General features: G+C 41.5%; 1 protein-coding gene across 1 annotated transcript; it reads left to right on the top strand.

Annotated features, from left to right (window-relative positions):
• The first annotated feature begins 10,752 nt into the window (after positions 1-10,752).
• Positions 10,753-12,545, top strand: LOC134457129 (alpha-(1,3)-fucosyltransferase 7-like). Its single transcript, XM_063208946.1, has 2 exons — positions 10,753-10,867; positions 11,445-12,545. Exon 2 carries the CDS (start codon positions 11,469-11,471, stop codon positions 12,543-12,545), a length of 1,077 nt encoding a protein of 358 aa, XP_063065016.1. The 5' UTR covers positions 10,753-10,867; positions 11,445-11,468.
• Positions 12,546-16,789: the final 4,244 nt, after the last annotated feature.

The raw sequence follows: 16,789 nt of genomic DNA, 5'->3' as shown, positions 1-16,789 counted from the left end.
GAAGGGAATTCATTTGATGTGGTTCACATCCTCTGCAGAGAGTGCATTCCTGTTCGGCAACTTTTAGGATGTTTTTGATTGGCTGTCTTGGCCAAATGAAAAAGGTCAGCGCAGGATCCAAAGGATAATTTTTACTACGCTTGTTCTAAAGATGATGTGTACCGACATGAAAAAATCCCATAAAATTGAGGGAGGAGAAGCATTTTATTGATTTTCACAAAATTCAAAATAGCAGAAATCCTATTTGGGTGGACATTACATCATAGGGTGCGTTGATTACGCCTTGGCCCAAGGATTCCAAAGATATCAAGATGTTTAATATTTGGCATGCAGTTCAAAAGTTACAGGCAGAAATCTGCTGTTGGCACTAGAGCAGGGGTGTCAAACATACCGCCAGAAGGTTCCATCCGGCCCGGATGTAAAAAAAAAAAAAAAAAAAAAAAAATTGAGACCTGCATGACATTAACCCAATGGTCCCTCCTTACACTGTATATATTAGCCTATGTAGTAAAGTGCACATCACACCTCTATTATAAACAGTGTTGGGCAAGTTACTTTGAAAAAGTAACTAGTTACTAGTTACTAGTTACTTCTCCAAAAAAGTAACTGAGTTACTTCCTGAGTTACTCCGGTATCAAAGTAACTAGTTACCAGTAAAAGTAACTATTGCGTTACTCGCCCCTCGACCATGTTTCATAAACCAACATAATAAACCAAAGCCACTGGATGGACAAAATATATTTATATATTTTTTATATAAAAGAAAATAATACATTTTAATAGGCTCATTTAAATTCAACTGAAAATGTGCATGTTAAATCCAACTTTAAATTACTACTAAATGTAGTATTTACATTTTAATTATTACTAAATGCTACCTTTTCAAAAGAGACTACGATTACGTCATTTTGTAGTTCACAGAGTCGTGAAGAAGTAAAAGACGCGACCTGTGAGGCGACCACAAAATGCGGAAGTAGCCACTTTGCGTCTTTGTCTCGAAGCGTGCGAGTTGAGTTTGTGTTGTTATCAGCGAACTATAAACGAGCTATTTCATCGTGGTTAGTGAGAAGTTGAATCATGATGAAGTTCCGAGCATGTTATTTGCCTATTCTGACTCTGAAGGACAGTTTTTATCTCACGAGGAGGATAATGATCGGACGAGCACTCTTTGTTTACCGCGGCGAAACTTTCGAAGGCAGTGATGCCGACATGCGAAGCAAGGATGTTCTCTAAGCACACACACACATTGAAACTCATTCGATGACTTTATCCGATGTCAAGTGAGTCGGCGGTAGTGGCGAATGCAGTCGTAGTGCCCATACAGGTAGGCCTATTGGTGGAGGAATTAGGGGTGAGAGAAGTGGTTCTGGTAATGTTAGCTTGCGCTCCCTCCATTCAGCCCCCAGTGATGCGGGTAGCCACCTATCCGGACGCAAACGCAATACTGTAATCCTGGGATCAGACAAACACTGTTCACCAAGCAGCACACACACACTCATTCTGTCCCTCTTTCTGACTTCTACTGGGTGGATGGCAGAGGCGAACGTGGCCATATGACCGTATGGAGAGGTTTTGGTAATAGAACGCACGGTGACGACGCATAGGCTACCCAAACAGTAACGTGAAGTAACGTGAAGTAACGGAGTGTATGAAATTGTAACGGCGTTATACTGACAGTAACAATAATTAGTTAGATTATCCGTTACTGAAAAAAGTAACGGCGTTAGTAACGCCGTTTATTTAAACGCTGTTATTCCCAACACTGATTATAAATGGTGAATTTGTACTGTAACAGGCATTTGAGAAAGCTCATATATTATAGACCTCATATATAGAGATAAAATGTTAATACTTCTTATTCGTATTGTATTGGTATTGGTTGTAATTAAATAATAAATGTAATTGGATTTGTATTGGTTCCTATTAAGCTCAAACTGGAAACGGGATGTTAGAATGCGTGAAAATGCAGGAAATTACATATAAGAAATACAAAATTTTCTGGGGGGAAAACCCCAGACCCCCTGCCATAATGAACTGTTCCATGTTTAATTAATTGACGGTTGGCAATGAATGAATGAAGTCAAGGAAATTTTGCATAGGATTATCAGTATTGCATTGCTTTCTACATATTGAACACACTTAAAACATGATAGTACTGAACACTAATCCTCTGCTTTACGTTTTTTTTTTTGTTGCGATGATGTTACTAATGCGGCCCGCTTGAGGTCCACATGGGTTGTATGCGGCCCCCGGACCAAAATGAGTTTGACACCCCTGCACTAGAGGGTTGGGTGGGGACCCAAGGGGAGTGCTAAATTTGAGTATTTTCCTACAGAGAAACATGGGCTAACTTAAACATCCCATAGGTGAAAAACAGGTGCTAATGTAATGTAATAACGTGTCAAATGCCAGTTTTTTTTCTGGCATAAACATCACATAGCAATTTTTTGCTAATTGCAGCGCTACCTTAGGACCAAATCTCGCCAATTTTGGTGTGTATTCCTTGGAGGGGGTGGTGATCACGTGTGCCAAGTTTAGTTTGCATATGTTAAAGGGCTGCTCAGATATGAGCTCACTTCATGTTATGCAGCTTTCAGACGCGTTTGATTGGCTGTCATGGCCAAACGGTAAAAGGTGTAAAAAATTCCTTTAAAGTGTCTTTGCAGAGTAGTCCAGAGATAATCTCTACCAAGTCTTGTGAAAATCTGACAACATTTGTAGGATAATAAAATAAGCATTTTTATTGAATTTCACAAAATTCAAAATGGCGGAATTTGTCTTCCAGTTGACATGACTTCATATGGGACTCACTAATTCGACGCCCTTTCGGTACTTACGTCTTACGTCATATGACTCCTAACCCTAACCTTAACCTTAAACCTAAACCTAACCCTAACCCTAACCTTAACCCTAGCGGTGCCCATCCATTTGTCAGTTTGACGCAAGCCGTACCAACGCATTCAATTAATTTTCAATGAAATGCGGCGGATCGTCGTTACTGGACTCGCAAAGCATGTTGGGATTCCGGCACGGCGAGCGTGGGTCCGGTGGCACGTCAAAAGTTGAGCTCTCCCGAAAGTTATGCAAAATTAGCAGCGGCTGACGGACTGCGTTACCCAATGACTGTTGAGCACATGAAGATGTCCCATGATACCTGTGGTCATCACGAAGGTGCATTTCCCTCCGTAAAAGTAGATTTTTGACATCTATCAAACTTTTGGATGTACAAAATATAGACTACAAGCATTTATGTTGCATGTGCTTATGACGCCTGGGTTCAAATGATTATGTTCGATTTCGACCATAAGCATAACAACACGAGGCCAAGCTGTGAGTGAAAAAAACACATGTGCCGAGTTCGGCAAGAGCATTTTCAACTGTAATTTAGGGGCAGTTGGTTTGCTATATCGATAAAAACGGCTAGAAATGTAGATTGATATACTTCCTGCATATAATTCCCGGGCCACGCGAGCTGTAGTAGCAGTGCGTCGACACTGGGGCATCCAGTACGTCGATCTGCGATAACGTAATGCTATAATGGATCTCTAGCCTAACCCTAAACCTAAACCTAACCCTAACCCTAAATCGCTTGTTTGAAATGTTTGATTACCATGTGACGTACCACGTAAGTACCGAAAGGGCGTCAAACTAGTGGGTCCCGACTTCATATAGTGTGTTGGATTCGGCTTGGCCCTAGGATTCTAGTGATAGTAATATTTTATAAAATCCGGCGTATAGTTGAAAAGCTACAGGCAAAAATATAGCTAGAATTTTGACCTGTTGGTGGCGCTAGAGAGTTTGAGCTGGGGATCTGGATTTTTTTGTGGGAGGTTATTGGATGGACTAGAACGTGTGTAAAAAATCCTAAAAGAATCTGACAAATGGTTGCTGAGATATGACCTCACTTCCTGTTTCGCCACTTTTAAGACAATTTTGATTGGCTGTCATTGCCAAACAATAAGAGGTATCAAAAATTCTTTTTGCAGGTCATTTTGCGGGTCATTTTGACAAAAATTGTGGGACAAGTAGCATTTTATTGAATTTTACAAAATTCAAAATGGCGAATTTCTCTTCTGCATTGACATGACGTCATATAGTGCGTTGGATTTGGCTTGGCCCAAGGATTCCGGTGATAGTAATATACTTTACATCGAGCAAATGGTTTAAAAGCTACAAGCAAAAATTTAGCTAAAATCTTGACCTGTTGGTGGCGCTACAGAGCTAGAGCTGGGGATCTGATTTTTGTTATGGGAGGGCAAGGGGATGGACTACTATGTGTGTAAAAACTCTTGGCTATATGTGACAAACGGTTGCTGAGATATCACCTCACTTCCTGTTTCGCCACTTTTACGATAATTTTGATCGGCTGTCACGGCTAAAAGATAAAAGCTATCCAATATTCCTTGAGACCCCATATAAAATTCAGAGATACTATATACCGAGTTTTGGGCAATTTGGTCAAAAAGGAGTAGTAGCATTTTAATTGAATTTCACAAAATTCAAAATGACGGGAAAACTATCCGGGCGGAAAATGACGTCTTGGCCCAAGGATTCCAAGTTTATGAAAATTGGCCCAGCGGTTCAAAAGTTACAAGCAGAAATGTACCTGCAACTTTGACCTGCTGGTGGTGCTAGAGCGTTGGGGCTGGGGACCTATAAATTGCTGTGGGTAATGCTGAGCCACGCCCGAATGTGATTTACAGCATTTTCCTATGTACGGTTCTATGGGCTGCCATAGACTTGCTAAGGAGAGGAAAGAGGTGACATAATAATAAGAATACCAGCTAATACATTAGGGGCCTTCGCCAGCTTCGCTGCTTGGCCCCTAAAAATGTTCTGGCGGGCGCTCTTTGGTTCAAGGTAATTGTTTTCCCAAAGATAGTTGAAAAGCTGAATAGCTGAAAAGAAAAATAACTTTTCATCACCAAGGAACTTCAAAAATATAATTAAATAAAAGCCTTTATTATAATGACATGTCCACAAAGGACTTTTTAAAATTGTTTAAAAAAAGGAAGTCCAACACTTCTGCACTGTCCACAAAGGACTTTTTAAAACTCTTTAAAGCTGCTCATCCGGAGAAAAAATAGAAGTTCAACACTTCAAACGCAAAAACATGCAATGTGATGACATGCAACTGACTACAGCACAGTACAGTCACATAATCTGAATCATGATGTACTGTGTTTCTGTCACAATCTCTAGTGTTTATGATACTGGTCTGTTAACAGCTGTTCTTCTAATCCCACAAAAGCTGTGGTTTGACCTATTCCATTGTATATTTTAATTGTGCTGTGTGTGTGCTCCCTTAGCCTGCTGTAGGCCTATGTTGACTGGCAAGAGGGAAAAAAAATGTCCTTTTCTATGTGAATAGAAACATTCAGGGGCCGAAATATGCGAATGGCACCCCAGTAAATATATTTTTCACCCTTCCAAAGAGACCTGAACGTGGCAGTCATGGGCACTGAGATCAGAATGTGTAGCATGACGGTTGCTGGTTTGCTCTCTGTTTGATGCAAGCACGCACGCACACACAAACACAGACGGGAGTATCTTCCCCTTTCACAAACAGACACATACAGAAATGCTCACCTATAATCTACAGCAGTACTTGAAGTGGAAAAAAGAGGTGCAGGAACCCTGATGGTCCGAAATACCATCCAAAAAGAAGTGCAGGAACCCTGATTTTCCGACAATCCCATCAGTACCAAATAGAGTGCAAAGACAGAAAAAAGGAGGACGTCTTTTTAGGAGGGGGGGCGGGGATTTGGGGGTCCCCCAAGAAAAGTTGTGTTTCTTAGATGCAATTTCATGCATTTTAATCAATTAGGTGTCTGGCTTAATGCTGTGCCTCATGCCGGACAAGCCACAGAAAAGATTAGAGCAGGAACTCTGATGATGAAAATTAAGAGGTGGAGGAACTGAGTTCCCCTGATTTCCCCCCCACTTCAAGCACTGATCTGCAGTATACTGTACATGTATACAAACACACAGTAACTCAGCTGCCCACAGACGCATGCAAACATTTATGGACAACTGATTAATAGATTTCTCGGGTACACTTTACTTGACGTGTCCCTGCATAACACATTCATAGCAGCTGTTATACACTTTGCATGAAAGGTTCATGACCGTTTCTTAAGATATTCATACCAAACCTTTCTATATACATGGAAGACAAATGGACAGCAACTTGTCGAAATAAAAGTTAAGGTTATCTTCCACACACCGCGCTCTTCCGTCTTGTTGGTGCGTCTCTGAAGTAATCTAGTAGTAGGAAATGGATCGCACTCAATTTTTCTTCTTTCTTGTGCGATCCATTTCCTACTACGAAATAAAAGTTAAACAATTTGCAAAACAGCATTGCTATTTTTGTGCTGCTTTGTTTAACGTTTATTTTGACAATAGCTGTCCTTCCGTCCCCAAGGTTCATGAAAGGTTTGGTATGAGTGGGTCATGAAACAATTATGAATGCTTCGTACTGAATTTACAACAGCTGCTATGAATGTGTTATGCAGGAATACGTCAAGTAAATTGTTACCGATTTCTCTCTAGCAGGGGTGGATCTAGCCATTTGGGGCCCAAGGCGAAATGTGAGCATGTGGCCCTCAAAAGTCATTATATAAACATAACAGTCTGTGTTTTTCGTGCTATTTTAGTGTTTTGTCGCGTATATATCTTCGATTAATTTACAGAAGTGACAAATTAAGATCATGCCTACGTTTTGTGAGTTTACCACGACTGGTGTAGCAGTTGGGGGCCCCTATGGAAGACAGATTTGGTTGGGGCCCTAGGCAATTGCCTAGGTTTGTCTAATGGAAAGTCCGCCTCTGCTCTCTAGTTTTATCCTCTGAATTCTGATGGTGGAGAGCCAGGCCATGAGGCCAGATAAATATAAATACATGTATCTGTAGTTGAAACGAACTGCGTCCACACTGGATTTAAAAAAAAAAAAAAAAAACGATATTGTTTTCAGGTGTTTTGAGAGTTTCAAAAAGTTTTCTGTGTTCGAATCCGTCGTATTAGTGTGCACGGGAGACGTGAATGTATGCATTACTAAATGTTTTCATATGTATCCGCGTTTGCATGAATAGGGCCTCAGATATCCAGAGCATGGTACTGTGCCCTCGCACTGCTTCCTTGATGGTTGACATTTAAATCAAATTTCACTTGTGTGAACACTGTGTGTTGTGGTGTGATGTATCACAGTGACAATAGGACTTGATTTCACCGTGGGACTTTCCTTATGGCCCTCAACAGAGCCTGTGACCTGTGTTGCCAGATGTGTCGGATCAAATCCTGCCAAAAAGGTTCTCAAAAACTGCCAAGAAGCAATACATTCCGCCCAATTTCAACAAATTGCATTGATTTCTATGGGCATAAAACTGCAGAAAAAAACGCCAAATGGCCGATTTTTCCCGCTTTTACCCGCAGACGGCCATCCCAAGCCCAATCTGGCAACACTGCCTGTGACAATTTTACTGCCTGTCCAAAAAGGTCATCCACTGTAATCCGATTTCCTGTTCTATTTTTTAAAAATAAATGTTGCACAGAGTGAAGTGCTTCCGATCTGATGGTGTTTGTTTCAAATCATTTTTTTAATGTTTAGGATGAAAACAGTGTGTGTGTGTGTGTGTGTGTGTGTGTGTGTGTGTGTGTGTGTGTGTGTGTGTGTGTGTGTGTGTGTGTGTGTGTGTGTGTGTGTGTGTGTGTGTGTGTGTGTCTGTCTGTGTGTGTGTGTTTGTTTTCAGCACTCTCCAACTACAAAAGGTGTAAAATTATATCACACCCACCAAAACACCCCGAGACAGTAATTTGATCGGGGATTGGCCAGTACGTAATCCGAGATAAATCAGCCGGTCTTGCAGTGTTCATAGTGTCAAGGGTGTTAGAGTTAAAACATTGTAACATTTTCTACTGTTTAGCCATTTATCAACCCTCTTGTTTGTGCTAACATTTAAACAAAAACAAAAAAAATAACGGTGTCTTTTTGGTGAATCAACATCTATCATGATGTAATCTTAACTCTGAACCTAATGTACAGGTAACACTTCATAATTAAAGCCGCAAGCGGCGATGTCGGGCCCTCGCACCTACGTTTCAGGGCCGGAGCATACTGCCAGCGCCCCATCATCATTTTTTGTTTGTCTAAGCCAGATACACACAACTTACTTTCATGCAACATGCACTAAAAAGGGAAAGTAAATGCATAAGTCATAATTATGTTGTGCCACATGAAAAAAACGCTCCGTAATTCTTCATCATCAATGGCTTGAGCTCATGTACAAAAAATATGAAGCACATTGGATGTATGGTGAAGGACAATCTCACTTCCTTTTGGGCATGGACATGGCATCGTATGACCTTTTTTGTTCATCTTAGTGAGATACACGACTCCACCCGAGATGGAGTCTTTTGTACAACATCACCAACAGCGACGAGGGGGAGTACAGGGCAGAGGTGCAACATCTGGCCTCATGGTGTGACAGCAACAACCTTGCTCTTAACACCAAAAAGACCAAGGAAATGATTGTGGACTTTAGAAAGAAACAGCCGAAGCATCACAAACCCCTCTCCATCGGGTCAGAGGTGGTGGAGAGAGTCAGGACTTTTAAATTCCTGGGAGTGACCCTGGCGGAGGACCTGTCTTGGGGCACCCACATCGCCTCTGCTGTTGGGAAGGCCCAGCAGCGCCTTTTCTACCTGAGGAAGCTGAGGAGCTACCACATCCCCAGACCACTGCTGGTGAACTTTTACAACTGTGCCATCAGCAGTGTTCTGACCTATGGGTTCCTAGTGTGGTTCTCCAGCTCCTCCAAAGCAGATCAGCAGGCACTCCAGCGTGTGGTGACAACAGCAGGGAAAATCACTGGAATGCCTCTCCCGGAGATTAGTACCATCTACACCACACGCTGTCTACGGAGAGTGCATAACATCCTGCGTGACAGCCACCATCCTGCCTACCATCTGTTCCAACAGCTACCCTCAGGTAGAAGGTACAGGTCCCTTCAGAGCCGCACTGAAAGACTGGCCAAGAGCGTTTACCACCAGGCCATTAGACTTTTGAATTTGCAGGACTGCTGAGGAACATTACTGTCTTAAATGTTATCCATCCATCCTTTGGACATTCTGTGTGTGTGTGTGTGTGTGTGTGTGTGTGTGTGTGTGTGTGTGTGTGTGTGTGTGTGTGTGTGTGTGTACGCGTACGCGCGTGCATGTTTGAGAGAGGGGGGGGTGTGTGTGTCGTATTATGCACTTAATCTCTGCTGCACTTTAAGTGGGATGGGGGGGCTGGGGGGGTCAAGCACTGGTGTCACTTTTACCTCGTTTTGCACTTTACTTGGAAACCTGCTACTACTAAGTATTGTACCCCAAACACAATTTCGTTGCCTTTTGACAATGACAATAAATTATTGAATCCTTGAATCCTACAGGTAACACTTCATAATAATATCTGCTTATAAAGCATTAACATTAAGTAAATAATTGAAAAAAAAACGTTTGTAAATGACTTGGAAATGTAATTGTTTGTAAATGAATAAAACTACTCTGGTAGCTCTTTCAGTGCCATGGACTTGAAAACGAGTCTTTTCAGAATGTATGGCACAGTGCCAAAGACTTGGTATCAAGTCAATTGTGTTTTTTTATGGGGGGTGGGACCTAACACGTTGATCTGGTATGTTTGTTGTTCACATAGACAAAGCATTCAAATTTTCATGGCTCTTGAAAAAACATTCAAATGTTGAAAGAAGCCTGGCAACCCCCCGGTCTGAATTTGAAAATGGCTGGCACTGAATGAGTTAAAAGGTTTGCAATTATTTGTGGATAGTTTATAAAGCATTAATAAATAGGCTAACATGTATTTAATAATAAAAACGTTTATTCATTTGTTGTTCATCATTAGTTAATTATTTACTAAGTCTTTATAAGCAGACATTAGGATCGAATACATTTGTTGTTTCAAACATAATGGGACAAATGGGAAAAAGCTCTCAGTTCATATAGATTTACACTATAGGTTGACCAATGAGTTATGGTGGTTCATTGTTTGGGCACATAGTACCTGGTGTATTTTTTTAAAGGGTTTTGTGATACATTGTGATGGTGACAAGCTGGTGGCTTTGCCTCTTCTGCTTATGCTCCCTCTCGATACGTTTCCTGGTAACTGAGATGTCACTATAGTATTAGGCTCCATTTCCTGGAATGAAAGAAAGATGTAACATTGCTTTCACAGATGTTTTAATTACCGTAAATATAACCAGCTACAGCACCTATTATATCCTACAAAAAAGGGTCCTCCCAAGGCATTCTCTCTCTCTCTGTGTGTGAAACAGATGTGGTGAGTTGACCAGTTGTCCAGTTGTATAAGTCAACATTTTTAAAAATATCCTATACCAGGAAGGTCTCTCATAGGCATCGGCCCACCCACTCTCTGGGAAACAGGTTTGGCAGGTTGACGAGTACCCATTGTCAAGTTGTGTGAGTCCTATATAGTCCTCTAAGTATAAATGTCCTAGACATAGGCCTACCAAGGAGGTGCCTCATAGGCATCGGCCCAACCGCTCTCTGTGAAACAGGTTTGGCAGGTTGATGAGTACCCATCGTCTGCCGGCCACTGCCGCTTCCTCATCCCAGTGACACGTCCTGTGTTATTAAACGGACCTCATCTTACGCAGCAGCATACATCAGTCACAGACACTTCAGACAGTGTCAGCTGTTTCTGGATATTATGGCGAGGAAGAAAAAAATACCATGGATTATGTACCAAATTACAACTTCACATTCTTAGGTTGATTATTGACGCTTATTGTGAGACAAAACTACCATCACATGAAAGAGAGGGAACCGGCTGAAAATGCAGAATTAACAGGTGAGTCTGTTGCGAATATTATTCTGAACTGACAAATTGTATTAGCCTATCTGATATTAATTTGTAATTAATTTATGTAAAGGCAATAAAGCAGCATAGATACGTCACATAAAATAACATACGTACATATTTTGTAGAGGCTACAGGTTGTGAGCAATACATGATAAAAAAATAGAGAGTTTTAAAGATCTGTAATGGAAAAAACCAACATATTCTGCAATCTGTAACTTGTAATAATGTAGTTTCTTTAGAGGATCTAGGATGCTGTTCATTCCCTTAGTTGAAAAAACTGCTCTCTCTCTCTCTCTTTCTGAGTGTGTGTGTGTGTGTGTGCGCGTGCATGTGTGTGTTCGGTCTGTGAAATTGAATATGGAAGGTAAATAAATAAGGGGCTTCCCCTATGTGTGTTTTTTTCTTGCTTCTTTGGTTTTTTCACTTTTAATATTACACACTTTTTAAATGAGCTTTTATCAATGTAGTAGGCCTACATACATAGTAGCTTGAGTTATAGCAACTCGATGTAGGCTAACTGAAATATTCAAAACTTGTGAGCTTGCTTGCCTTCTGTTTGCTTAAGGGCTGATGCGGTGGGAAATCCGATATGGCAGACCTTTGTTCTTTCCGATGGATCCTGGCAGTTCTCCTCGTCTCCCTCACACTTCTTGGAAGCCTGCTCGTCCAGTGGCCGTCACTGTTGAACACTTTCCAGAGACCTACAACACCAACACAGTCCAGCATTCCTGTCAATGTCACCACTACGACTGTTCTGGTTTGGTACTGGGCTTTTGGATTTAAAGAGAACATAAGGGGAAATGTGTGCAAAGACAGGTTTGGCATACCCAACTGTATCTTGTCAGATGATCGGTCGTTGTTCTCTCAGGCAGATTTTATTATCTTTCACAACCGTGAGCTGATCAACGGGCAACAAAGGTTACCCTTCCATTTGCCTCGTCCACATAAGCAGAGGTGGGTGTGGTTCTCCATGGAAAGCCCTGCCAATAATGGCAATTTGAGGCCTTTTGCTGGGCAGTTTAACTACACTATGTCTTACCGACGTGACGCAGACTTTTTTACCCCATATGGCTGGTTGGCACCACACAGTGTTGGACCTGGGATGTCAGTTGAAGATTTCATTCCAAAAGACAAGTCTCATTTGGCTTGTTGGATTGTGAGCAATTATGCAGCCCATCATAGGCGAACGCGGGTATACAATCGATTAAAACAAGTCATACAAGTGGAAGTGTATGGAGGGGCAGTGAACAGACGCTTGGATAGTGAACACCTGTTACCCACCGTCTCTCACTGCTACTTCTACCTGGCCTTTGAGAACTCTGAATTCCAAGACTACATCACAGAGAAGTTATGGAAAAATGCCCTCGAAGGAGGCGCTGTGCCGGTAGTTTTAGGCCCATCTAGGCGGAACTATGAGGCCATGATACCAAAAGATTCCTTCATTCATGTGGACGACTTCAGTTCTGTAGAGGAGCTTGGACAATTCTTGAAGCAGGTTGCCGAGGACAGGGAACGCTATGCGTCATATTTCAAATGGAAACTGAACTACACAGTGGCACACACGAGCAACTGGCTGGTGGAACCTCAGTGTCGAATTTGTACAACACTCACCACTTTACAAAAACCCAAGGTTTATACTGACTTACAATCTTGGGAATGGAAGTAAAAAAGACACAGAATATACAGTATATGGTAATTCATCAACTTGTCCTTTGGGTTTTTACCCTCTCGAATGTAACTGGAATGTATCCACAAAGATGTAGGCCTATTGATTGAATTGCATCAATTGGGTTGGCATCATGGTTTGTTTACATGGGACTGCATATGTTTGGTGTTTGTTTTTGCATTTCATTTGGTTGATTTGGTTCAGCCTGATACTGTTAATGTATTCTGCAATATCCCCCTGCCAGGAAGCACTGCATGTGGGTGGTTGTCATATTTTTCTGAAAAAAGGTGGTTTAAAAAAACAACAACATGAATTTAAGTCATGTAATTAATTAGGTTGTAGTCTACCAACTAAATTTAAGAATATATATAAGTTCCTTTGAATTTTTGTACTGAAATGTATATTTTTTCACTTGCGTATTCCATTAGTGACTATTGACAGAGAGTGTGTATTAAATTAAAAAGGAGCATGGTTGTTTGAGACTGCAGACTATTTAATTCTGGGTGTTATGTGTAGTCTCGTCTTTGTGGCCACACATAAGCATTCTTGTGCTAAATATAAATGTGCATGATACAAATACCAAGGCATAAAGTACTATAAATAACTTGAATAAGTGCATCTACTGCATGTTTTCGTCAAAGACTCTGACTCATGACTCTGATGAAGATGGTTTAACCATCGAAACGTTAGTCATGTGGTGCACCTGAATTTAAAAAAAGAAAAAAGAATGACATCTGTTCTGGTCCGGTGTTGTCTCACTAATTTTTAAGTCACAAATAAGTATGCAGTCCTTCCAAGCAAGTCCAAGTCAAGTCATAAGTTAAGACACATTTGAGACTAAGTCAAGTCCAAGTCCAAGGTGTACTGTAGGCTACCAAATCCAAGTCCAAGTCTCATTTTTTAAGTCCTTAAAGGTGCCCTATTTTTTGTAGTTTATTTCCAGAATTCATGTTGCCCATTCACAAATGTTTCCTTTTTCATGAACACTTGCCACCACCTCCAAATTCGAAGTGTTCATTATGACTGGGAAAACTGCACTTTTCATACATGAAAAGGGGATCTTCATTTTTGAATTTCCAGAAATTACATTTACAGTTTCAAAACATACCATTATTTGGTCATACTAGTAAATATGTGTCTACTATTTAGTATGAAAAGTATATAGTGTATAGTTGCAATACGTGCCTACTCCTGTTTGGTGCTCCTTTAACATGTCACCATGTTCTGTATTGTATGCACAATTTTGACAACTGCTTTTGGTCATGAATTCATTACCTCTCCACATTGATATGCATGTCCCTCTTTGCCGGTCGCGCAGTTAACAAAAAATAATAGGCCTACTGGTATTGTGCAGAAAATTGACTATATTGTCATTGCAACTCACCAATCTCTGACTCGCGTTCAAGTCACAAGTCACAAGTCCACATTCTCTGCTGAGATTGATCCAGGGGAGCGTACAGGACCTACGTACGTATGGTGAAGCATTGCAATTACGTCACATCCCCAGTATACAGTTTGGCCACTTGCACACATACATGTACCTTCTCTCTGTGAGTATTGTGACTTACAGTTGGGTCACATTGTGGTACATGTTGTCACTAAATCATGTTTTTAGATTTGTTTTTGGGCTTTTTAGCCTTTATTTGACTATTTTTTAGGATTCTTGCACACCTCCTTTTGCCAGGTGCTTAGAAGTGGATCCACTGGGTCATCATCGTATAGAGACAAAGAAGCTACCGCACACTGTTTACATTTGCAGAGTTTTTACATGCGATGAGACAGGACAGTGAAGATGATGACAGGTAACGAGAGATGCAGTAGGATCAGGCTGGAATCGAACCTGTGTACCAGGCGCAATGGCAGGCCTACGCCACACCAGCCCACTGAGCAGCGTCGTCACCCTTCTAAACAGGTGTTCTTGACTGACACTGACACCTACTGGTAAAAGAAAGACGTGTGTGTGTGTTGTTTTTTTTTTTCATGAATTGTGTGTAGGCGACTCTTCAAGATACTATGGGGGTAATCCAAGAACTTGGTGAAGTGATTAACCAGGCAAAGTGGTAAAGGACAGCCTGTAGGTATCATTTAACAGGCTATTTTATTATCTGATTTATGACTACTCTCAGATTAATTAAACTTGTTCACCCTGTTTATACTGTAGTAAGTACACATGAAGCCAGGACCGTATCAAGCCAATCTGGTGCCCCCGGGCACTATACCTCACTGGTGCCCCCCTTTTATGAAAAGAAAATGTTAAGTTTGTGTCTTGTGGTGCCCCCTCACTGGTCAAAAATGTTTGGTGCGCCTGGCCCTAATGGATAACCCGGCCCTGCACGGAGCACATCTTCAGCAACAGCTCCAGCAAAACTTCTTTAACAAGCTAATTCCCCTTTCACGTATTACCTTAGATCACAGCCAGTGTACTTCAACTGAGCAAAGCTTTTGTGGGCTCTAGAGCAGCAAATGGACTGCATTTTGTATAGCACCTTTCCACTCCTACGATCACTCAAAGCGCTTTTACATTGTATGCCTCACACTCACCCATTCACACTCACTTTTACACACCCATGACAGCAGCTGCCACGCAGAGTACCACCTTGCCATCAGGAGCAACTTGGGGTTAAGTATCTTGCTCTCTAGGACACATTGATGAGGTCAGGGAGAGCGGGACTCGAACCTGCAACCTTAGGGGTGCCGAACGGCTCCTCTACCACCTGAGTCACCACCAATACACAAGCAAGTATTGGCACAAGCAACTCTCTGTCATTGACAAGGAGAAAAACCCCTCTTCATATGATAAAAGGACCAGGGGTGCTTTTCTCAAAAGAGAAGTTGTTAGCCTGTTAGCAACTTCGGTAGTTGTCAATGGGAAAATGCATTGAAAACAACAAAGTAGCTAATGTAGTAAGCAACTTTGGTTTCAAGAAACTGGACTCCAGGACTGTTTCAAGGTATTTTAGGGCCCTAGGCAAAAAGGGCCTTTTTTTCTTCGACTATTGGGGAGGGACCCCCTCAAGAGGGAGTCTGATAGAAGTATTGTGCTTTAAAGGAACAGTTCAGACAATTTCAATATGCTGTTGTATTGCTCACGCTACGCTTGACTTGTCAGTACCCGGTAGTGATGCGCGGGTGGGTGTTATTTTAACACAAGGGCGTAACTTTATGCTGACAATTGGGGGGGTCAAGATTTCCATCTAAATGAATTAAATGGCTAAACAGTTTTCTTCAGTATTTGCATGTACAGTTATGTATGTTACCTGGTCATTTGTGCCTCCTGCGCTGTCTCTCTCTGTACTCTCTCTCCCTGTTTTTGGTCATCCGATTCTCCTTCGCCTCATTCTCTCCCTCTGTCTTCAACTGATGCACTTCCTCCATCACCTCCTTTCTGTTGCTCAACTGCTACATCTCCTCCGTTGCCTCTCTCTCCTTCAACTGCTGCACCTCCTCTGACACCTTCATACTCTATCTCTTGAACTGGTTCACCTCCTTTGTCACCTCCTTCTCTCTCCCTCTCATCTGTGCTTCCTCGTCTCTCTCTCTGGACACCCGTCTCTCTCTCATCACCTGTACCTCCTTGGCCTTGGATCTCTCTTTGGTGACCTGCACAATCAAGTTTTTGAACCTGATATAAAAAAAACCTCAGTTAATGTTCAAATGGCTTGGCAGCAAACTCACATATGAGTTTTAGAGAATGCATTTTCCCAATCAGGCTAAAGTCAAGCTGTCAGAAAATCTCCATTTGTAATGTGGCATATAGCAATAAAGCAAAGATGAGTTAATTAATTAATTAATTAATTAAAAACATTCCTACCCTTTGCTTAGTAGGCCTAATTCATATGATCAGAATAAAGCTACAGTCAGAGATGGTTGATAAAATCTTTGATGCAGTGCCAAATATGAATGACATATCCCAACCATCAATCACTTATCAGGATGCTGCACAAATAGGATCTCTTGTCTGCTGTTCGCCATGTTGTTAATCATATGATCAGAAGAAAGTTGCTGTGGTAGAAATTAAAGTAGCCTGCTGGCTACATAATATCCCATACCCATTATTTATACAATTGACTGTTGTTGTTTTTTTTTTTATAACTAAATATACAGTGGCGACTGGCGACAAAAATATTGAGAGGACCTCCTCTGTCTCACTCCAAGCACAGCCACGCATAGTGTCACGCGAGGAAGGAACCCCTCGTCTCCCCAACCCTCTCTCGTGTCTCTTCATTACTTCACTGGCGAAACAA

Source organism: Engraulis encrasicolus, chromosome 1, assembly GCF_034702125.1.
Source record: "Engraulis encrasicolus isolate BLACKSEA-1 chromosome 1, IST_EnEncr_1.0, whole genome shotgun sequence".
Taxonomy (NCBI): domain Eukaryota; kingdom Metazoa; phylum Chordata; class Actinopteri; order Clupeiformes; family Engraulidae; genus Engraulis; species Engraulis encrasicolus.
The sequence above is the reverse complement of the archived record's forward strand: the minus strand, read 5'-3'. Positions and strand labels throughout refer to the sequence as shown.